This window comes from Perognathus longimembris, chromosome 14, assembly GCF_023159225.1.
Source record: "Perognathus longimembris pacificus isolate PPM17 chromosome 14, ASM2315922v1, whole genome shotgun sequence".
In the NCBI taxonomy this organism is placed as follows: Eukaryota; Metazoa; Chordata; class Mammalia; order Rodentia; family Heteromyidae; genus Perognathus; species Perognathus longimembris.
In genome coordinates, this window is record NC_063174.1 from 25900878 (window position 1) to 25923070 (window position 22193).

Sequence of the window (22193 nt, forward strand, 5' to 3'; positions counted from 1 at the left end):
ATGTTGCACATAGGGTGTTGAGCAGCAGAATGGAAGGTTATAGATTCAATTATTTCTTTTCTAGCCTTTAGGGTCACAACCAACCAGCCACTGCTTATATGTAGGGTAGCTCTTGCAGTATTTCTTTCTTTAAATATTCAACAGTCTTGACAGGCAATAATATGTAGTTGCCAGTATGTTTCCAGTTGCTTAATAAATGCTAGAATAATAAAATTCTGTATGATGAAAAACAGCAGTCAGTAAAACTATTATGGTCTACAGTATTTTAAAGCCATAGTAGTAACTTGTAAAAAGCGAACACTGCATTGGTTAAACCCTTGTAATAAAGGAACATTTGTATTCTCTGCGAAATCCACCCAGGTTAATTTCCTCTTAAATTCCTTCAGGGATTGAATGAAAGCTGGGAGAAAGTGGATAAAGCATGCATTAAAAAACAACTTTCCCCTTACTTTTTTTTTTTTTTTTTAAGTCATGTGGTGTTCCTGCAGTTGAGAAACCGAGGTGGCTACATCCTAGGCAACTTTGGGGGCCTTCAAAACTCCTCCCGCGTCAGCCAGGGGCGATCCCCTCCAGTTGCAGGCTTTGCAGGAGCTGGGTTTGGAAGTGGTGGCATGCAGGTGCCCAGTGCCCCCAGGTGGAAGCCAGAGCCCCGGGACCCGAGGAAGGCGAAGGCTTTTGTAGAGAAAGGCAGTTCCTAGTTAGCTTCCCAGGAGCACGTGGGCGAAGACGGGCGGCGCTTGGGGCCCCTGAGCGCTGCACTATGGGGTGGGGGGCGCCGTGCGCCGAGGACCCCCCCCACATCCCCCAGTCCCCCCGGCGCGCTCCAACTTTTCAGGAAGCAAGTGGGGAGAAAAATAGAGCTGCTCCTTTAAGGACTTCCCTTCGCTTTTACTCTATGTTTACATAACACGGGGCTGGTCCTCCGCGGGCCGCGGGGGCGGGGCGGGGGCGCGGGCGGCTCGCGCGCGCGGGGAGGGGGCGCGCGGGGAGGGGGCGGAGAGCGGGAGGGGCGGGGCGGCGGCGCTGCGCAGGGGGCGGCAGGCGGCTCCCACCTGCCCGCGGCTGCCGGGAGCTCTCCGCGGCGCCCCCGCGCGCCCTCCCCGCCTCCCGCCTCCCGCCTCCTAGCGCGCCCGTTCCCCCTCCTTCCCGCGGGGCTTCGGCGGCGGCGGCGGCGGCGGCGGAGGCACTGGGCACCCCGCAGGTCCCCCGGCCGCTTGGTCCCATTTGTTTCGGGGGTCTGGCTCGGGGCGGCCGCGGGGCGCGGAGCTCCGGGGAGCCGGGCCGACAAGTGCGCAGCCACGACGGAGCAGCCGCGGGACTGGCCGCCCCGCGCCCCCTTCGCCGCCGTGCCCTTCCCCGGCGCGCTCACCCCCTTCTCGGGATGGGATTCTAGCGGCGGCGCGGACTCGGCGGGGATCGCGGCGGAGGCGGCGGCGGCGGCGGCGGCCGAGCGGGGCTCCATGTTTTCCCCCAGCCAGGAGGAGCCGAGCGCCCCCAATAAGGAGCCTGTGAAATACGGGGAGCTGGTAGTTCTGGGGTGAGTCTGAGGCGGTGAGGAGGATCCCTGGCGGCAGAGCGGACGGCGAGCGCCCGCAACCCCGAGAGGGGCCCGTGGGATGGTTTGGGGGGCTCGTTTGGGGACCTCTGGGTCGGCTCGGAGGTCGGGGTGCTGCGGCGGGGCCGGGGGTGCGTGGTCCGTTGGGAGGAAGCGTTAGCGGTGGCTGCGGCGACCCCGCGGGGAGGCGCGCGGACTCGGGGACAGGATCCTCCGCCTGACCTCGGTGGGGGGGGGGGTGTGCTGCGGGCGGCCGCTGGAGGAGGTCTCTCGGGCACCTCTGGGGTCGCTCTCGGGAGCCTAGAGGCCAGCCGGCCGTGGCCCCCGGTGTGTGTGCGTGTGCGTGTGCGCGCGCGCGTGTGGTCCCTTCCTTTCGGCTGGGAGATCCGTGACCCCGAGCCCCGGAGCGCGGACTGGGGGGGCCGCGCTGTGCGCATTGTTACGGAGACCGCCGCGGTCGGTGAACTGTCTGTGACCCGGGCGAGCCATCTGGCCTCCGCTTCCCCCATCCCCGGCTGGACCCAGCCGGGATCCGAGGAGAACCGGTCGTCCCGCGGTGGCACGCACGGGTTCCGCACCCCATCCAGACCCCGACCTCGCGGCCGGGCCTCGCGGGTGGCGCTCCTGGCGGGCGGCGGGGCGGCGGTGGGGAGCTTCGCCAGCCTGCCCGCCTGGGCTCCTTCGCTGGGGGAAAACCACATTTTGAAACTAGCAATTATGTACAATCGTTAAACGGCAGCAATTAGAGACTTCATCTACTTCCTGAGTTTCCTCGTAACATTTCTATTGTTTACCCTTAATAAGCCGGGGAGTGAGGCTTTCCCGGGGATTAAAGCGGGATAAAGTGGGCAGAGAAAGGGGAGCGTGCGGGGGAAGAGGAAAAGTGTGCGGAACTCGGCCGAAGGAGCTGCTGGGGTTGAGTGTTGGGGGAGAAAGGAGGACAGCCCCCTTTGGATATACCAGTCCCGGGAACCCGCGCTTTTCCGGGTTGCAGGAGCGGTGTCGAGAACCTCGTGGGTGCTGATAGGTGGGCTCAGTCTGCACATGAGCAGCTCTTGTTGCAGAGACTGGGAACTTTGCAAAAACTGGCTTATGGTAAGTGCTGACTCAAAAATAATTTTTAGAACAGTTTTTTTTTTTTAAAGAATACACCCCAAAGTTGCCTCGAGTATTAAGCTGGATAGTACTGGCAATCTCATTACTTGTTTAAAAGCTGCCTGCAGATAAGCAACCCCCCCCCCCCCACCTGCATGGGAATTGCACTTTTAAAAGACAGATGTTCGAGTTCCCTGGAAAGAGGGCGGAGTGTCAGGAAAAAAGCCGCAGTTTAGTCTGTCTTATGTAACTTTCAGCCCAACCTAATTTTGTGGAGTTTGGTTTTTGTTTATGTGGCTGCCTTCAAAGTATGTTTAACACTGTGAACTTGACACGAAATATTAACTTATGCCAGAGCTTTATTTCATTATTTCCTTTTGAGGCAATCGTTGTTGAGATGTTTCAGAAGAGCAGAGGGGGGAGGGGGGCACGCTGGAGAGGGGGAGGTCTGGAGAGGTTTTGTGTTCCTAGCTGCAAGCCCAGGGCCCTACAGTCAGGGGAGGGATTTATATACTCGGGAGGGATTGCCTTTGTTAAAGGCTGACTGGAGCGGACTGTGGAAAAACTTTGCCGGGTTGCCCCTGCCCTGCCCTTTCCTTATGCTTTCCAGGATGAAGTGGATGGTTACCCAAAGGTTGAGGCAGTGCACCTACTGTGTGCTGGCACTGCTTTAAGGGTTGGGGACGCAGCAATACGTATACCAGGAACTTTCTTTTAGTGTGGACCCACAGACAGGCATAAGCAGGAAGACATATGGATAAATGAATAATAAATGACAACTTCAGATATTCCACATTCTTAGCAGAAGTGATTAGACCTGATGTCTGTAGATGGGCATTGTTTTTTCAGTTTTTTCAGGGAAGGTCTCTGAGGAAATGAGAGTAGGAGATGTTAGTCTGGTTTTTGAATACTTGAATTGTGGTCTTTTTCTTTTATGGAGGCATGGTTTCCAACTGTTGAAATATTGAACACACTGAAAAGTGCTGGTCAAAAGTGAATAGGTAGATTTTGAAGAGGTTATTAAGTAGTAGTAACCCAAGCCTTAGGACTTGAGACAGTTGCCTTCCTTCTTAAAGGAATAGCATTCAAATAAAAATTACTATGACTGCATACTAAGACATAAATGTAAGTAGAGGATGTCTGGTTTATCCTTAATAAAATTATTGAGGTACAAAAATGCCCAAGGCTTGTTATGACAGATTCATTTGCTGGCTTATAAAATGTAATAGCTCTTTTTTAATTGCTGTGTGAGTGTTCCTCTGCTGCCCTCCTTGGTAAAAATGTTTCTGGGAAATTCAGAAGAGCAAATGGAAAAGTTGATAAGATGTCTACGTTCACATACAAATACTTCTGCATCTTCTCATGGATTGCACAATATTAAGAAAGTGGCACCAAGCTAGGGTTTTATTGGGACCATCACATTTTGTGAAGATTAGTGAAATGTAAATTATAATTCTAACCAGCTACCAATCTTTATTGTGCCTCTTTTAATTGAAGGTGGAGGAAAATTACTGGTTTACACATAGATTTTTTTTCCCTATTAACTTGAAACTTGGCTAACACTTATATTTGAGAAGTTGTTTAGGACTTGGGAGGTGATTCAGTTTATTTGGAAGAACAAACATTTACAATTATGGGTCTGGATTCAAGTCCTGATTATCTTGCTCACTGCTTTGTGATTTAGGCTTACTTCCTCATTTCTGTCTCTTCAGCAATGATGAAATAATGATTGACTTAGTAGCCATTGAGGGCTTTTCTTAATATATAATCTGTAATTCTGTTTGGTGGTTCAAATGTAGAAAATATATAGTAAAGTTACAACATCTAACTTGATATTTGATTGATGATGATATGTACTGTCAAAATGAAGTTATAGAATTCAAATAGGCACACATGTGCCCGTTTGATAGCAGAAAAGATCAGTGCTGTGATTGCTTTTATGAAGTTACAGATAAACACAACAGTCTTAAAAAAAAAAAGATGCAATGCCTTACATATATTTGACTCTTTGCTGTTAGGTTGTAAGCATTGAGTGAAACTTGTCATCCCAAGGTTAAGAAGGCACACCATTTTGGAAGTTAAACTACATAGAATGAAATTGTTAGCATAGGAGAAGTTAATCTGGTAGTAGAAATTTAAGACTGGAGGAGATATAATGGTACATATAAAACCCTTTTATTCATGAAACTGGGGCTCCAGGAAGAGGGAGACAGGCTCTGTGCTCCACACAGTTTCCTCATGGTGGGGCAGACTCCAGCCAGCTTTTCAGATCAGAGCCTTATCTGAAGTTGGTTTGAAGCACACAGCTGTCTTGCTGACTAATGGCCCAGCATGGTTTTTGGAAAAATACTGCTTACCTCTGAGTTCTTCTCAGCTCAGGTAAATGGATGATGCATTTTGTAAGGCTTTATTTTTCATCTGGTGCTTCACAATATGTACCTTTCTACTGGCTCTCTCAACCAAGAGTTCTTAACCTAGGGTCCACAGATGGAATTGAGAGATCCACGAAGTTGGATGGGAGAAAAAGGCATCCTTATTTTCATGTTACACAAACTGAAGGGCTGGGTGTGTGTGGCTTCATTGACAGAGTATTTGCTTAGTGAGCAAAAGGCCATATTCCCACCAAAGAAACAAAAATACCATCACCAACCCTGAATTTAGAATTTTACTCAATTGAGTGAAGGAAACAAAGACCTGTTGTGTATTTGTGTGTTAGGGATGCAGCTCAATAGAAGAGTACTTGCCTGTGTGCAAAGCCCTGGGTATAATGATTTCCCAGTTTAAAATCAGCTTTGACAACTAAATATGACTGATTTCATCTGTAATCATACCCTGTATTTGAAAAACATGTCTCTGAATGGGGCTCTGGAGGTCCCACTAGACTGTGAAAGAGATTGGTTGGCACAGGCAGAGACAGGAAGTCCTTCTGCAAGTGAAGGCTTGTACACATGACTGAGGAATAAAGTAGAGGAGACTGGGGTGTACCTGCCTGGTTTCCTTTAGATATTATAGCTGTTTTGTCAGATAAGACAAAAGGGACAAAAGGGAAGTATTTACCATCTCTTTTTAAAATCAGCTCCCAATTTCTATATGCTTTCTGCATCAGGAATTTGCCTTCATGATTCCTCTCTTTGGTATGTTCGGGAACCCTAAAATATACCCTGACACTTTTCCTTTTTTCATCCTCTAGGCCCAGAGATTCCATCGTCATTTTTTTAAAGCATAGGATAAAAGATTTTTGAGCTTTTTTTTTAAAAAAAAAAAAGACAAAAACTCAATCCACATCTTCACTGTCACTCAGCATATGAGGTGGTGATCTGAAAGGCTCAGATTTGTTTGTATGGATGGAGTGTCTCATTCTGTGAGCTATTAAGGCTTATGATGTTATTGGCTTTGAGTTGCTATATTTTCCTGTACTAACTTTAGCCTTGTTTGGAGTATGTGGCTGTCTGTGTGGCTTTGCGGCTTCTAGGCTGGCTTTCTCAGACTTGTTTCTTTCTTTGACATACACACCAAGTGATGACTATTTGGGGGAGGCTTTGTATAAGCAAAAATAAAACCAGCTTAATTCAGGTTCCAGCAGCTTTACCAAACACATTTTATCCAAATGATAAAACACACAAAAGACCAAAACAAAATGAAACTGTAGCAGTTGCTGTATTTGAGTGAGACTGATAGTGGGACTGAGGCTGTGACTCTACTACATTTTTCTTTCCCACTTGAGAAAACATACCAGAATGCATATGGGCTTTCCATATGGAGACATAGAGTCACATCAGGCAAGCCAGGAATTTATTCATTCAACAAATACTTATTGGGTGTTTATTCTTCCAGACTTGTGGAATACAGCTAGGACAAGACAGACAGGTTCCTTTCTTGGTGAATTGCTAGAGCTTCTTGCAACAACTTATTTACTTATTCCTCAAATATTTGAGTGTCTGCAAGCTTTGGCTAGAGGCTTTTGCCAGGTGGAGCAAGAGGCTGTGATACTGGTATGTTGTCAGGGTGGAAGGAGAAGGGGCCTACCTAGATGGAAAAGAGAGGCAGATGTTCTGTAGGAAGAGGCAGCAAAGTATGCTGGGACCCTAGAGATGAGTGTTTGTGTGTGGCTTCTTTAAGGAACAGGGATGCCCTCAATGGCTAGAAAAGAGTAGTTTTGATATATGAGGATGGAGGCAGGCAATGAAGAGCTTGTAAATTATGAAGGGTTTTTGCACTCTTCTAAAATACAGGAGGCATCACAGGGTTTTTCAGAAGGGAGAGGGAGGTGGAAGACTCAGGAAAGGTCAGGTGGTGGAGGACTCATCAGAGATGGGGGGAAAACTGAGACCAGAGTCCACCAAGGCAAATATGGAATGGAGTGTGAACCAGAAGGCAGCTACCTGGGCCTTCTGGTTCTGCTTCCTGTCCCTAGTTGCATGGCTTGTCCTGAGCTCTGTGTGATTGACTATTCAATTAAGTGTGAGCTGAGGACCACTACTGCTTCCTGTCCTTGGCTGCAATAGCAACTTTCCTGACTCTTGTGCTTTCCTGTTCCTCATGTGCTGAGCTGATCTAGCTGGGGGAAGATGACAAGCAGTAGATAAGTGAAAAGGGGAATATAGTGAAATACGGGGTTGGGTTTGTGGGCGGGAGGGGGACTAGCAGGGGAGAGTCCAAGGTAGTGTGGGTGGTCCTGTTAGACTAATCCTAGAAAAGCTTCTGCCCTTTGTCCTTTGAGAAACTCCGCCTTTTAGTTTTTGCTTCTCTTTCCCCTCCCACCCCCAAGCTACTTTAGTGAGGCCTACTCTTACAGCTAAGAGTCCTAGTATGGGGCTGGGGATATAGCCTAGTGGCAAGAGTGCCTGCCTCGGATACACGAGGCCCTAGGTTCCATTCCCCAGCACCACATATACAGAAAACGGCCAGAAGCGGCGCTGTGGCTCAAGTGGCAGAGTGCTAGCCTTGAGCGGGAAGAAGCCAGGGACAGTGCTGGGGCCCTGAGTCAAGGCCCAGGACTGGCCAAAAAAAAAAAAAAAAGAGTCCTAGTATTGCAAAGTACTAGAGGCAAAGTATATAAACAGTTTACCACAGGAAAAATAGAAGTGTAAACAGTTATAATAATTATAAGGGCAGATATTTAACATCAACACAGACAGGCTCCAGTCTGTGATGTTACTTGCTCTGCATCCATAGTGGTAAGTGCATGGTCTGGTCTAACTTTGAAGTTTGTCCTTGAGGGCAGGGGCCCTGGCTTGCACAGCTGTGGTATGTGAGGCACACCTTTCTGGGGTGCAGTAGATGCTCATGGAGCATGTAGAAGATTTGATTCAGGAACACACCTCAGCACAGGCATCACCAGGGCTCTGTAGATGTTTCCAGTTGGGAAGGAATCTTCTTTAGCACATTTGTGGTTTTGTAACAATCCTACAAGCCTTTAAAGGACCCACATTCCCATACCCTAAGATGGTAAACTACTTTGCTGACATCAGCTATTCCAATTTCAACTTGTGTTTGTTTTTCTTTCTTTTTTTGGTAAGTTACCTAACAGTCACTTTGACACCTGCAGAAAGTTGTGCCTTGAAGGGAAGCTGGCCATCTGTTCTGATTCCACCAGCTGCTCTGCAGTGTGCCATGGTGGCTTTGAAAGGCTGTGGTCATTAATGCCTCTTAATGATGGCTGGAAATACTGTGGCACACAAGCCTCTTGGATGACATACCTAATGAATATGCATCTGAAGCCCTCTCAAGAGCAGGTTTACGTCTCCACTGAGGTTTTCTTTCCAGTCATCCACATAATGCTTCTCATTCTGAAATGCTTAACTCGGCTTGTCCTCTGTTTTTCTGTTGGTGCAGAATCTGGATTTTTTTTTCTTTCTGGTGGCGGGTGGTGGTGGTGGAGATAAGAAATCATTATTACATGCCGTGTACTTCCATTCTAATTAGTATCTGTCTAACAGAATCCAACCACAGGAGACAATTGTGTGTTTAGCTTCTCTGTTATGGGTATGATGGGGCTGTGTACTTTACAAATTCCTCAGAGGAGCCTTGGTTGGCACTTCCTGCTTCCTTATCCTGTCTTATTCCTACTTGCCCTTTTGTGTCGCCTGCTTTCTCTAGGAACCCTAATTGTAATCCCAACTTGGCATCCCTGTGCAATTAGGTTTTCCTGGGACACTTGATTGATGGATTACTTTGAGGAAATGCCTTTTCTGCAGACGGACCATGCACATACAACAATGTGCTTTCCCCACCAGATCCAAGGAAATTAGGCAGACTCCATCCTTTAACTTCCCAAGGAAGCTTTTCACATATCGGAGCTATTCTTGCATAGTAAGCACTTAGTGGTTCATCTTGAACCATCTGGTGAAAGAATTGTACTAGAAGGCTGTGTTAACATTACGGAGGTGGAAGGGACTCAGTTTCTCCAGTGTTCATGTGGCTGGCTGGAGTTGAATAGTGAAAGTCAGGAGTTAAAAATCTGATTTTTAACTTCACCTCATGTTCTTTCCAGCCAGCCAGAGTTCCTCCCTCCCCTTGAGCTGCTGCTGGTCCATAGCAATGGAAGTGAAGTGTCTGGGTTTCTGGATGGTGCTTTAAAGGGATGTTGGAGCTTCTGTTTTTACCCTGTGAGTTCAGTGCTGAGGCTGCTATAACAGAGAACCACAGACTGGGGTGAGGGTGGCCACAATGACAAGCTTGCTTTTCCTCACTTCTGGTGGCTGGAAGTCCAAGATCAATGAGACAGCAGCTGGCTATCTCCTAAGGCCTCTGCACTGTTCCAGGCACACCACACAGAGCAGACATGAGCTCCTTCCAGCATCCACTACTCAAATAGAGAATCAAGGGCAAACAAGCAGAGTTTTGTTTTTTTTTTTAAGCCATTTCATTTTGGGGAGGTTTGCTAGACAGCAATAGACAACCACTACAGTGTTTCATTTGCATGTGATTCTGTTATTAGATCTAACAACTAATATGAAGCAAATTCATTTTTTTCTTGAGTAGCTCTTGTTTCCTTCAGGTTATTATTTATTTAAGTTCAAACACAATAATAGCCTTCTGGATGAGTTATTCTAAACATTAAGTACTGTTTGGGTTTGATTATCTTTGCCAACAAAAGTGTTCTTGGAATGACTATCACATAAGTCATTCATCTGCAAGGTTCTTTGCATTTGTTAATTTTTGTTGTCATTAGTATTTCCTGAAATTTTCTGAGAGCACCACAGTTGACAGTAACCCAGCTGAGCTGAGAACCATGCTTCTGGGAGACTGCTGCATAAGCAGCTCTCACCCAGGACAGCTCAATGCATGACAATTTTCAGGTGTTTAAAGGTCACCTGGTAGGAAATAGCAGGACTCTCAGAGATCTAGGCAGAAGTCACCTATACCAGCGCCTGCAGGCAGGGGGTCAAGTATACTGGAAGAGTGCTTGAACACTTCGGTTCCTAGATCAAAGCTCATTTATATGTGTTGTACCTGTCAGAATGGAGTGAAGTCCTGCAACACTTCACATGTTTCCAGAACACTGTGGAGAACAATTTCATGCCTGGTAAGAAGCAAGCAAAGGCAGAAGGTTGCTCTGGTGCTGCCTGGCTTGGGAGGACCAGGGTGCTCTCTGCAGAGACTCAAGGTGATAATGTACCAGACAGCTGTAGGTGTTCTTGGCCAGGGAGCTGAAAGCATGGAAGCCACCGGACACTGCTTTCAAACTGTGCATGTACCCTAGCGAAAGACAGACTACTGTAGCAGCTACCTGAGATGAATGTAACTTCTAAAATTTCCATTCTGTGGGGGAATTTAAATAGTTTCCTTTCAGTCACAGGGGAAACAAACTGGAGAATCTAGACTGTCACATTTGATCCTCTTTAGTGTTAAGAAGCGTAAACTTCCAAATTTTGTAAGATAGTAGCATATATAATTTTGTAGTTTTTTTTTTTTTTGCCAGTCCTGGGCCTTGGACTCAGGGCCTGAGCACTGTCCCTGGCTTCTTTTTGCTCAAGGCTAGCACTCTGCCACTTGAGCCACAGCGCCACTTCTGGCCATTTTCTATATATGTGGTGCTGGGGAATCGAACCCAGGGCCTCATGTATATGAGGCAAGCACTCTTGCCACTAGGCCATATTCCCAGCCCAATTTTGTAGTTTTTAAAGCTTAAAACTAAATAAGGGATTACATATAAAAATTGCTCTTGTACTACAGGGGCATATTTCATTAAGAACAGGATTGATCAGTTTCCATATGGAAGTTGAGAACTATCTGCACATTCACAGTTTGTCTTAACACTCAGTTTGTGCTCAGAGGTGCTTCCATTGTTGCTATCTGATGATGATGATTTCAACTAGACCAGGAAAACTGGAATCCATGTATCTCATGGGGCAGTGCCAAGTGAAAGATCATGCTCCATGTACTGAGAGAATCTTATGCTGGGAGCATTGCTTGCTAGATTCTGTTAGGTATTTCATGTTACCCTTCCACAAACTGGATTTTATTATTTGGGCAGTGAGTTTCCAGCTAGTGACTTCTCCAAGCATACTCCCCTACTTGATGGGCAGAGCTGGTTGAAAGGTAGGTTTGCATGACTCTGAAGCTTGACTCTTACAGGTAAAGGCAAAAGGCATAGGCATTGCTGGGAGATGAAGATGATTTCCTGGGCAGGCAGCCTTTGAACAGATATTTGAAGGGTGACCTGATTTTTATAGAACCAGGAGTAAGGAGGCAGAGGGATTTTGGAACTGTGAGGAGTTTGGCTGGGAAGTAAGTTGAAGTTAGATAGATTGGAGTAGTATCATTCTTATGCTAAGGGTCTGGTAGTAATGACAGCAGTGCCTGCCTTCTTGAAACTTGCATTTGACTGGCAAAGGACTTTAAGCAAATTTAGTTCTGGCCAGGCACTGCCAAGTTCATTTAAGGGAGAGGGAGGATTCCATGGTTCCACTGAGATGGATAGGGAGCATTAATAGGACAGGGGCGTGGTGGGAAGGCACACCTGGCACATGGAGCGGGAAGCTGGGGAACTGAGAGACAGTGTGATTGGAAATGAAGGGGCTGCAGGACTGGGCAATAAGGTTGTGAGCCCTGGGAAGACACAGGCTTCGGAGTGGAAACTAATAACATTTCAAGGTGTTATTCCAAACAGTAGGTAGCTGGCATAGTTTGAGTTTTCTAAGTAGGTGAGTGAATTAGGCCTTTGTTTGCTCTTGTGTAGTTCCTTTCCCCTGTCAAGGGACATTTCGCATTCCTGATGAGTTTAGGCCCATCTACACAATGGCCTCCATAGGGAAAAAGGATTATTTGTTCACTCTGTTTTGTTTTCAGAACTCAGCCTGCAACTGATGAAAGTTTTAGGGTTGAACCTCACTGGCTGAGCAGTCAGGAGACAGAGAACTCGTTCCCTCTCCACACTCATCTGACTGTGCCCTGGGCCTGCACGCCTAGCTGTGGTGTCCCTGTGCATTGCCCTCAGGGGAGAGGATTGTAGCCCTGGGCCTCACTGCTGCCGTGGGCCACTGTGGGAGGAGGTGCTGGCTGCTCTCCTCAAGCCATTGTTCCAGGGTGGGGTTGGTTCCTCTGCAGTGGGTCTTCATTGCCCCTGTTATCTCTTGCTGAACTGTGTGGGATGGGGCCCTGACCTCTCCCCACAGACTGGCCTCTCTCATGGTGCAATGGAACAGGCTTCTGTTGTTGCTGTTTGCAGGTGACAGGTTACTGACTACTGCTGTTTGTTCCTCTTGCCTGGCTTTGGTGCTCACCTTAAATCTCTGGTCTTCAAAGTACTCCTCCTGTCCTCTTCTTCTCCCCCTTCCTCCCATATTCTTTCTAAACACATAGCACAAAAAGTTACCAGCAAGGACATTTTTTCCCCCTTAAGCTAGATTTTTGAGAAATAAAGTTTGCTTTACCTACTTACATACTTGTGCTCCTTTTAAGTTGTTAAACCTATGATTTTCAAATAAAAATGAAAACTCATCCTGTCTGGATGAATATATGATAGCTGAATTAATGTTCCAAGAAAGACCTGCCTTGATCATCTGAAATCACAGTTGACCTATTGAATTATTCTTCTCTCTAGAGGGGCTCTCTAATCTGATTGCAGCCCCACACACCCTTGAAATTTTTCTTTTGTCCCTTGCTGTTGCTCCTAGGCTAGCATTTGTATTTGTTTTATAGCCTGAACAAGAGAGCTTCTGGCACTTAGCCTATCCAGTACAGGTCGGCATTTTCCTGGATACTAAGGCCTGTGCCTGTTGAGTTTTCTTCTGTCTCTTAATCTTCCTGTTAGTATTGATTAAGGGAAAAGACTGTCACATCACCTATCTCCTCACTGACAGTGAGTGCTTGGTACAGCTTGTTCCAGTAATGGGCCCTTGTTCAGCTAATCTGCAAAGCATAGGCCACGGCAAGCCAGGAAAAGGCCTTTTATTTGCTTACACTGAGTGTTAACTTGGACCAGATGTGGATCTAGTTGATGAGCCCTGGTTGACTTCCACCCTTCTGAAAGTGGGGCCTGCTTTATGCTGTGCAGTTTTGGCCTTTTCTGTAATGACATTGAGCCATTTCAGGGAATGGTGGGGTGAGGTACCTATACCCTTGGGTTCCTGAAAAACAAATCTTAGCAAACAGGTGTCTAAGATATCAGACAGTAAAACAGCAGGGAACAAACATTTTCGTAAACAATATTTGATGTTACCTGGGGGAAAGCAGACCTGGAAGGGATCAGGAAAGTGATTCAATCGGCTGATTCTGATAATGCAGTAAGCTCCACATTGTAGGGTGAAACCCCAGTGATATTCCTACACCAGAATGCCCTCCAGTTGAATTACTGTCTTATAATGGTTGTCTGCTCATATGTTACTGTTTTAAATATTAAAAGTTGACGCAAGTCACTTGGTCCCCTGATGAGAAACGACACAAATCTTCACCACTTTAATAATTTGTATGCCCTTGCCTCAGCATGACTGTCGAAGCTCACACTTTGGGTTTATTGGTTGGGAATCCTGTCTGGGTAATAGAACACACAGGCCCTTGTGTTGAATTATTTCTAATGCTACTCCTTCATGGGAGTGCAGCTGGGGCTGCCTTTCCCTAGGAGCAAGAAGGTGGAAGCAGAGGGGTTTTCCCTAGCTGGGCTAGGTTCTCAGGCTCTGTTGTGAGTGGCCGGCAGGACTGCAGACCTTCCCAATGTAAGAGGTTTATTAAAGAGCTTATGTCCCTGCTTCTGGACATCACTTGAGAGGTGGTGGTCTCACTGAACAGATGAGGAGGCAGAGAGCTGAGCAGCCAGTGACCGAGACTGCGAAGCCAGTGTACACATCTTGTGCTTATACTATGGATGTACAGGTTGGAGACGCTCCACTAAGGCCATATTATTGTGAGTAGTAATTTGTGATGAACATGAGAGGGTGTGAATCTTCAGATTGGCATGAGATTCTAAAGCTTTGGTCATAAGGAGCTGCTGGCTGCAGCATCCCCTCCCCCCACTTGCTGGGTGGCTCTGCCCCTTCACATTTCCTTGGTGTTCCTCTCCTTCAGACCCTCAGAAAGAGTCAAAGGATGCCTGCCTCTTGTTTTTCCTGTTGCCTTCATTCAGATCAGATTTGGACAATAGAGCTCAGCTCCCTTGGGAGAAGGGCTTTCTGTTTGAGTGAATCTTTTCTCTGGTCTAGCTTTCTCTGCCTCCATTTGAACACCAACCATATTAGTTTCTATACATCATACCCTCTTCAGTCTTGGGTTCTTATAACTTTCAGATGTTAACACTCATTTAGCTTTCCTTCACTGAAAAATCTGCAAAGGGAAACTTTTTTAAAAGGCTACTTTCACTTAGGAAATATAAATAAAAAGTTGTGTGATAAAACAATTTATAGAGAATATTAACAAAATTTGGAAGAGAAGGAATATCACTCATTTTTTAATGCATGCACTTCCACTTATGGCCCATAAATGTAGATATTTTATATGCACAATGTATGTGCTTCTTTTTGGAGTATTAGTATTAATGCTAGAAAGAAAACATTTAAGCGAATTATATGCCAAATGCCAAATATGTTTTCCTTAATCAGAGTAGATGTTTTATTTAACACGAATTTTGCTTTTCTGGAGGGCAAGGTGGAACAAGACTTTCCCTGTAAGTCTGAGGGCTCTCTGTTCTAACAGGACACCTGAGAGAGAGGAGCAAACGACTCTATGAGATTACTGTAACATTTCTGAAAGATCAAGAAAGGACAGCATGGATGTGAAGGGCACGGCCGCTGAAAATAATTCTATTTGATAGAGGAAAGGACACTTTCATGACAGTAAATTGTATACATGAATTGTCCAGGCAAATTCACAATAACTTATTTCCCGGCCTCACCTCCTCCCTGTCCCTCTTGGTATCTGTCACTCCCTGTCACTGTATCATATCTGATGATCTGTCTTCCTCTTTCCTTCATCTCCTATGCTGCCACACACTGTCCCCCTGAGACTCAGTACTCTACCTGCAGCATCTGAGTCACCTTTTAGGATGTAACAGCACTATGCTATTCTTCACTCTTCCTCCTTTTTCCTTCAGTAGCAAGGATTCCTAGCCATCTCTCTGTGCCTTATCAATGTCCCCTCCCTATTGGGCTCCTTCTGAGGGAAGGCCTTGGGCTCTATCAGCTTCAGTCTGTCCCAACACTTAGTGTAATACCTGCCTTGTATAGTACCTGACACTGTGTGGAGTGTCTAAAGTGAAGAACTGTCCTGAAAATAGGAGCAGTATATCATCGATGGCTTTTTTCCCCTTTTTATTATTCCTTGCCCTAGTTAAAAAAATATTTGCTCTAAAATGGGCAATTAGTTTGTCTTTCTTATAAGCCTCCTTAAATATACTGCACCAGTTCTCCTAAGGTGAGGTGGAGGGTAAGGTTTCTCAGATTGAACCTGAAACCAGATGGTAACGCTATTTAAAAATTCCCTCCTCAACTTTAAGAGGAGTTAACGTGGAAGAAAACAAGGCTGTGACCTGAAGCTGACAGTCGCTCTAGTTTTTGGCTTTAGATGTTTGCTTAGTATGTAGCATTAAAAATCTTCCCAGAAAAATCAACAAACCCAGCCATATTTTGACAGTGATAAATCTTTATTTTTACTCAAAATTAGTTGCTCTGGTTTCTTATCTTTTCATTCTGAAGTCAGATAAATATTCTTTCCATTATTTTTTCCTCCTGATTCTTATCACTGCTGCCTTTTGCATTTGTATGCTGGCTGGGTTCCTTTGTGTGCTTTTTACTTTGTGCCTTCTGCTTTTCAGCTCCTTCCCTTCTTAGAGAACTTTGTGTTTGCTTGTGATGCATATATGATACTTTGCCACTCCAAGTTGTGATGTATAACTGTTTTCATGGCCCTACCAACATACTTGCTGTTTGTTGACTTTTTTCAGTCATACCATGTTTAGTGCAGCGTGTTATGTATTGGAAGCAAGACAGATAGGGACACTCTGAAAGCCAAATTAAGGTTATTTGTTCCTCTCTTTTAGTCTTTTAAATTGTTATCACGAGCAACCAGAAATCCTGTGATTAAATTCTGTTTTGCTTGAGAGACTTGTGTGTACAAGGGGAATATAAGCTATCCTTTTGCCCAGTGTTTTCTATTTATATTATTATTATCTTCATATAGTTGTACAAGAAGGTTTCAATTTAACATGTCAATTTATGGGGACAGTGTGCCTTGATGAGTCACCCCTTCCATCATTCAACTCCCCTTCTCACCTCTCCTTTTACTCACAGTCTCATCCAGTTTCCTAGTGCCACTTCCCATACACATTGAGTGAGTATATGGCTGTTTTGGCCTATTCCTCCAGTTCCTTCCCATTAATCTCCATCCCCTGCCCCTCAGCCACAACTCTACATGTTTCAGCTTCCTGATAAACTGTCCTTCAGTTATTCAGTAGTGTTATGCCATGGAATCTCACTCCTGCATACTTTAGTCAGTTTGAGTGTTTATGCATATGACCCTATATGTGTTTACATATATGTTTCTGTTTTAGTTCTGGGATCCACATATTAGAGAAAACCTTTTGTCTTTCTGAACCTGGTATATTTTGCTTAGTATGATTTTTTTCCAGATCTGTCCATTTTTCTGGGATTTGGGTGTAGCCAGCTTTTCTCCTTTTTATATCTTGCTCCTCCTCCCCAATATAGTTTCTCCCTTGATTTTCTGTAGTTCTCAAATGAATATTAATTTCAGTTAACTGTTTTCACTCTGGTTCTTTTAGGGACCATAGTCAATAATGAAATAAATGCCTACAATTTAGATTATATATTATAAGGAACAAAAGAAAATATGCTGATATTTGAAAAAAGTGAAAGCACATACATCAGAGAGCAAGTGTAGAGGCAGAACAAGTTTGAAGTCTTTGTTCTCAGTGGAGTCTCTGTACCTGAAAGCTGTATGCTAAATGTAAAGCCTACCCAGACACAGCCCAGGCCGGCCCTTTAGTATGTGCCCAAATCTTTGGGAGGAAGCTGTAATCCATTTGATTGGTGAACTGTGGTTTTGTAAATTGGTCTCATGAATTCATTCATGTAGTTTTGACTGGAATATAATAAGACTGTCTTATGGTATATGCCTGATTATTTTTGCCTTGTAGATTTTCTTCCCAAGTATATATGATGGGCACATGGTTTCAATAAAAAACGAGCCAGAAATTGCAGATACTTTCTCAGGAAGAGAACTAATGTTCAGGGACAGTAGTTCATAGATTGTTGGGGTGGTAGTTGGTGAGTCAATTTGTTACTGAAGATCTCAAAGTGAGATTTTTCTGAGTGCTGACCATTTTAGGCTTTCTGTTATAAATGTACTAGCTATACATGGTTATTGTTATTAAATTGAAAACAGCTTTTACTTTTACAATAGAATATCATTCAAGTCTAGAATGCTTATTTCTTTGGGATGTGAATTTAGTTTTTTGGTTTTTTTGTGTGTCTTTTTTGGTACTGGGTCAAACCCAGGATGTTGTACTTGCAAGGCAAGCACTTTGCTACTGAGCTATATCCCAGCCCTAGTTTTTTGTGTTGTTTTTTTTTTAATACGTAAGACAGGGGTATATTTATTGTATAACTTGTTACCTCCTCCCTCATTTTCCCTCCTCCCCCTCGCCCTGTCCCTCCCCCCTCCCCCTATGAGTTGTTCAGTTGGTTTACACCAAATGGTTTTGTAAGTATTGCTTTTGGAGTTGTTTGTCTTTTTATCCTTTGTCTCTCGATTTTGATATTCCTTTTCCCTTCCCTAGTTCTAATACAAGTATATACAGTATCTAGGGTACTCAGATGAGATACAGTGATAGCGTGGGGACAACCACAGGAAGGGGATACAAGAGGAACAACAACAACAAAAAGCTACAGTTTCACATGGCATGTTGAAAATGATTACAACAGTGATATAACACTCGTTTCCATAACATGGAGTTCATTTTACTTAGCATCATCTTATGTGTTCATAAGGGCATAGCTCTTGGGCTCTTGTGATCTTCTGCTATGACTAGCCTAAACCTGTACTAATTATTCCCTATGAGGAATATCATTCAAGTCTAGAATGCTTTTTTCTTTGGAATGTGGATTTAGTTTTTTTTTTAAAAAGGAAAAGAATAAGACTACTAGTACAGTATGCTGGATCTTATACTCACTAAGAAACAAAGTGAGTAGTCAGTAAACTCCATTCTAGGCAGAAAAGATCCCAGACTACTGGAATGCTTCAGGAACGGTGAGCTCAGGGGCCACTGAAATTGTGGACTCACTCACTGGTGAGGTACCAGAAATGTCTGTAAAGAAATGAAAAAGAATAACAGTTGATGATTATGCTTTCTTAGATATGTATTTGGAGTCTGCTCCAGTCTTTTTCTGATGGGTGAGGCTGCCCTCTGATCTTTTCTACACATGAGTGATCACTGAATAACATTGTAAATTTGGAAGAAGTAGAAAACTGGGCCCAAAGGAATCCTCTGAAAATCCCTTTCAAATATATATATTTGGCCAGTCCTGGGGCTTGGACTCAGGGCCTGAGCACTGTCCCTGGCTTCTTCTTGCTCAAGGCTAGCACTCTGCCACTCGAGCCACAGCGCCACTTCTGGCCATTTTCTATATATGTGGTGCTGGGGAATGGAACCCAGGGCCTCATGTATATGAGGCAAGCACTCTTGCCACTAGGCCATATCCCCAGCCCCCCTTTCAAATATTTTAAGACATAGAAAAATTAATAAACAAGAATCAAGCAACAATGGTACTAGCACTCTGTAGCTGAAAATCCCTTTCGAATATTTAAGTCGCATAAGAATTAAAAATCAAGCCGCAGTGGCACCTTAGCATTCGATAACTGAAAATCCCTTTCAAATATTTGGGTCTTACAAAAAATTTAAAAATAAAACTCAAGTGACAGTGATACCTTAGCACAAGGGTAGATTGTAGAAGAGGCATATCTGTTCGCTGAGTGTGCTTGGTTTACCCACGTTCTGCATAGCTGGGTTCTTTGGGGGGCATGGAGTGTGGTGAGCGTGGCTGAGTGTGGAGATCTGAAGTGTCTTCATAGCTGGCTTCTTCAGGGCCTCACAGGGGCACAGAGTGTGGTGAAGAGTTGAGGTCCACAGTGTTTTTGGTTATGCCCACAGTCTTTGGATTTGGATAGTGTGGCAACCAAATAAACAGGTTTGCTTGATCCATCTGTGGAACATATAATTTGGAAGCATCACTGTTAACTACCAGATTATATTTTTAACCTGCGGTTTCTTGTAATGCATTGGGCTGTTGAACCCGTTTCATCCTAGGAGGATTGGGACCGGAAAGCAAAACTGGAGCCATCACGTGTTGTCTGTCATTCTCCAGGGCTGTTCAATTAGAGGAATGCCTTTTCTTTCTTTTTTTTTTTTTTCTTATTTATTGTCAAAGTGATGCACAGAGAGGTTACAGTTTCATACGTTAGACATTGTACTGTTTGTTACCTCCTCCCTCATTCCTTCCTCCCCCCCTTCCCTCTCCCCCCATGAGTTGTTCAGTTGGTTTACACCAAATGGTTTTGCAAGTATTGCTTTTGGAGTCGTTTGTCTTTTTATCCTTTGTCTCTCGATTTTGATATTCCCTTTCACTTTCCTAGTTCTAATACCAGTATATACAGTATCCAATGTACTCAGATAAGATGCAGTGAGAGCACGGGTACAACCACAGGAAGGGGATACAAGAGGATCATGAACAATAGAAGCTATGGTTTCACATGGCATGTTGAAAGTAATTAGGAATGCCTTTTCTTATATAAGAATAAGAAATATATTGGACTGCTTCAACCTGCTGGCCTTGGTCATTCTTACATCTTCTGATGTATGTAATTCATTAGTGCCATGTATTGAATGCAAGGGTTTTAGTTGATTATATGCACCAGTGGCCTCACTCTTCAGTTGAATATGTGTCTTCCTTTTCCTCTTTGTTTCTCTCCTTCTCTTCCCACCTCCCCTTCTCTTCTGCCTTCTACTTCTCCTTGTAGGTGTGTAGTATGATATCATTCCCACTCAGGTAGACCTTGTCTATTCTGCTTTTCACAATTTATGGGAGTCTTATGTCCAGTAAATGCCGTAATCTACAATTTGTCCATTTTTCAAAGTCCCCTTGAAAAACATGTCACACTTCCTTGCCTTCTCAGTAGAGGTGACATTGTTATGCCTGGCTGGTGTCTTCAACAAAAAAATGAAGGAAATTTTTAGTCATTCAGTAGAAAATTTTCTGTTCAAGAGGCCACGGTTTCAAGTTTGTAGGAGTTGACAATAAATGACTTTTATAATAGCTTTCAGAAAGTGGTTTTCAATTCTACTACTTTATTTTTAATATCTTACTATTCTTATTAAGGTGTTGTACAGAGGGATTATCATTTCATAAGTCAGGTAATGAGTACAGTGCTTCTTGGACAACATCACCCCCTCCTTCACTTTCCTCCATATTCCCCCTCCCATCCTGATCCATAAGTTGCATAGTTCTTTCTTATATAATGTATTTTGAATATGATGACTATATTTGCTCACCTTCCTCCTTACATTCTTGTACTCCTTTTCTCCGAAGGGCCCCCAAATAATGAAAAGTGTTTTATGTATCATTAGCATTAAGAATCTCTTAGTAATTTTAACTTTTTTTCCTTAGAAGAGAAAAGCTGCTATATAAGCATAAAATCATAGATTTTTGTCATGTGAAGTTTGAGAAACTTATTTCTCAGTCATTGGAACAGGAGCAGAGAAAAAAAAGAGCTTTTCTTGGATCATGTAACATGTACTTCCTGTGTGTCTAAATTAAAGTGGAGGAAAAGAATAAAAATCCGAACTTCCGAGAGCTTAATGGGTCAGTGGACCCCATCTTGGTGCCAGAATGGAGGACTTTTCCTGGTCCCATAGAAATGCAGTTTCCTGGTCAGGAGCTCTCTTCCTTGTCACTTCCAGAATGCTAGTAATCTGAATGCCTCGGGTGTGATTCTTCTGCTGAATATTAGACTCATGCTTATAAGAAGGAACTGTGGACTAAAGGGGGTGTGTGCCTGCTTTTCCTCCTTTTAGGGTGTTTGGGGCTACTTTGGCAGTACAATTAGCACAAAAAAAATTGACCGCTCATATTCACATGCGGGCTTTTACCCGTATCAGTTCATTGTTTAAAAGGAAAGATTGTGATCCAACTTGAGGCTGGTGATTTGAATTAAAGCTCTTCAACTGGCCAGGCACTGGGTGGCTCACACCTATAGTGCTAGCTAGTCTGGAGACTGAGATCTGAGAATGTTGGTTTGAAGCCAGCCTGGGCAGGAATGTGTAGAGAGGATTATCTCCATTTAACCACCAGAAAACTGGAAGTGGCGCTGTGGCTCAAAACCAGCCTTGAGCAAAAAGATCTCATGGACAGTGCCCAGGTCCTGAGTTCAAGTCTCACAACAACCCCCCCCCCCCAAAAAAAAAAATCTTAAACTTTTCTCAGTTTATCTGAGTTGCTGAAGTTAAACAAAACCAGATAGAGCTTTGCAGATGAGTTCAGGATCATTCTCACATTCTCACATTTTTCTACTCGGATAATGCCTGTGGCATTGTGGGAGGCCCCAGGATGCTTGTTTCCTGGGATGCCGTGGCTGTGGACATCCACTGAGGGGGCTGCACCACATGCCCACAGAGGTGCAGAGAGGCACATCCTCACTCAGGTCATGTGCCCTGCCTGTGTGCCCCCTCCCCGCCCCCCCTCCCCATCACAGCACAGGTGCCTGTGTCTGTAACATGCTCACCGGAGCATTCATGCTAAGAAATGTCTGTTTTTAAAGAATCATTTTTCACATGAGGAGTAGTCTTGGAAAATTGTACATATGTTTAGCAAAAGTGCTGAGACAAAACATTGAATTTTCACATAGTTTTTGACATGAAGTACCAACACTGGAACAGTCTTACTGTGGAATACAAAGAACATTTCTTCAGAATTGTAGGACCTCTATTCACTTTTTAATTAAATCAAAGTACAGGTAATTCTGTAGCTCTTTTTGTCTTCAAAAAGCTGTAAAGAGGGGCTGGGAATATGGCCTAGTGGTAAAGTGCTCGTCTTGTATA

The 22193-nt window shown here is 44.4% G+C and overlaps 1 protein-coding gene across 3 annotated transcripts in view; it reads left to right on the top strand.

Annotated features, from left to right (window-relative positions):
- Positions 1-1148: 1148 nt before the first annotated feature.
- Positions 1149-22193, top strand: part of Peli2 (pellino E3 ubiquitin protein ligase family member 2) — a 139718-nt gene continuing 118673 nt past the window's right edge. Inside the window, exon 1 of one of the 3 annotated variants that reach the window (XM_048362535.1) lies at positions 1149-1537. In XM_048362535.1, coding sequence (XP_048218492.1) covers positions 1461-1537 — 77 coding nt within the window. In that variant the 5' untranslated portion in view covers positions 1149-1460. The remainder of the gene's footprint in view (positions 1538-22193) is intronic. The other 2 variants (XM_048362537.1, XM_048362536.1) reach the window with 2 other exon arrangements.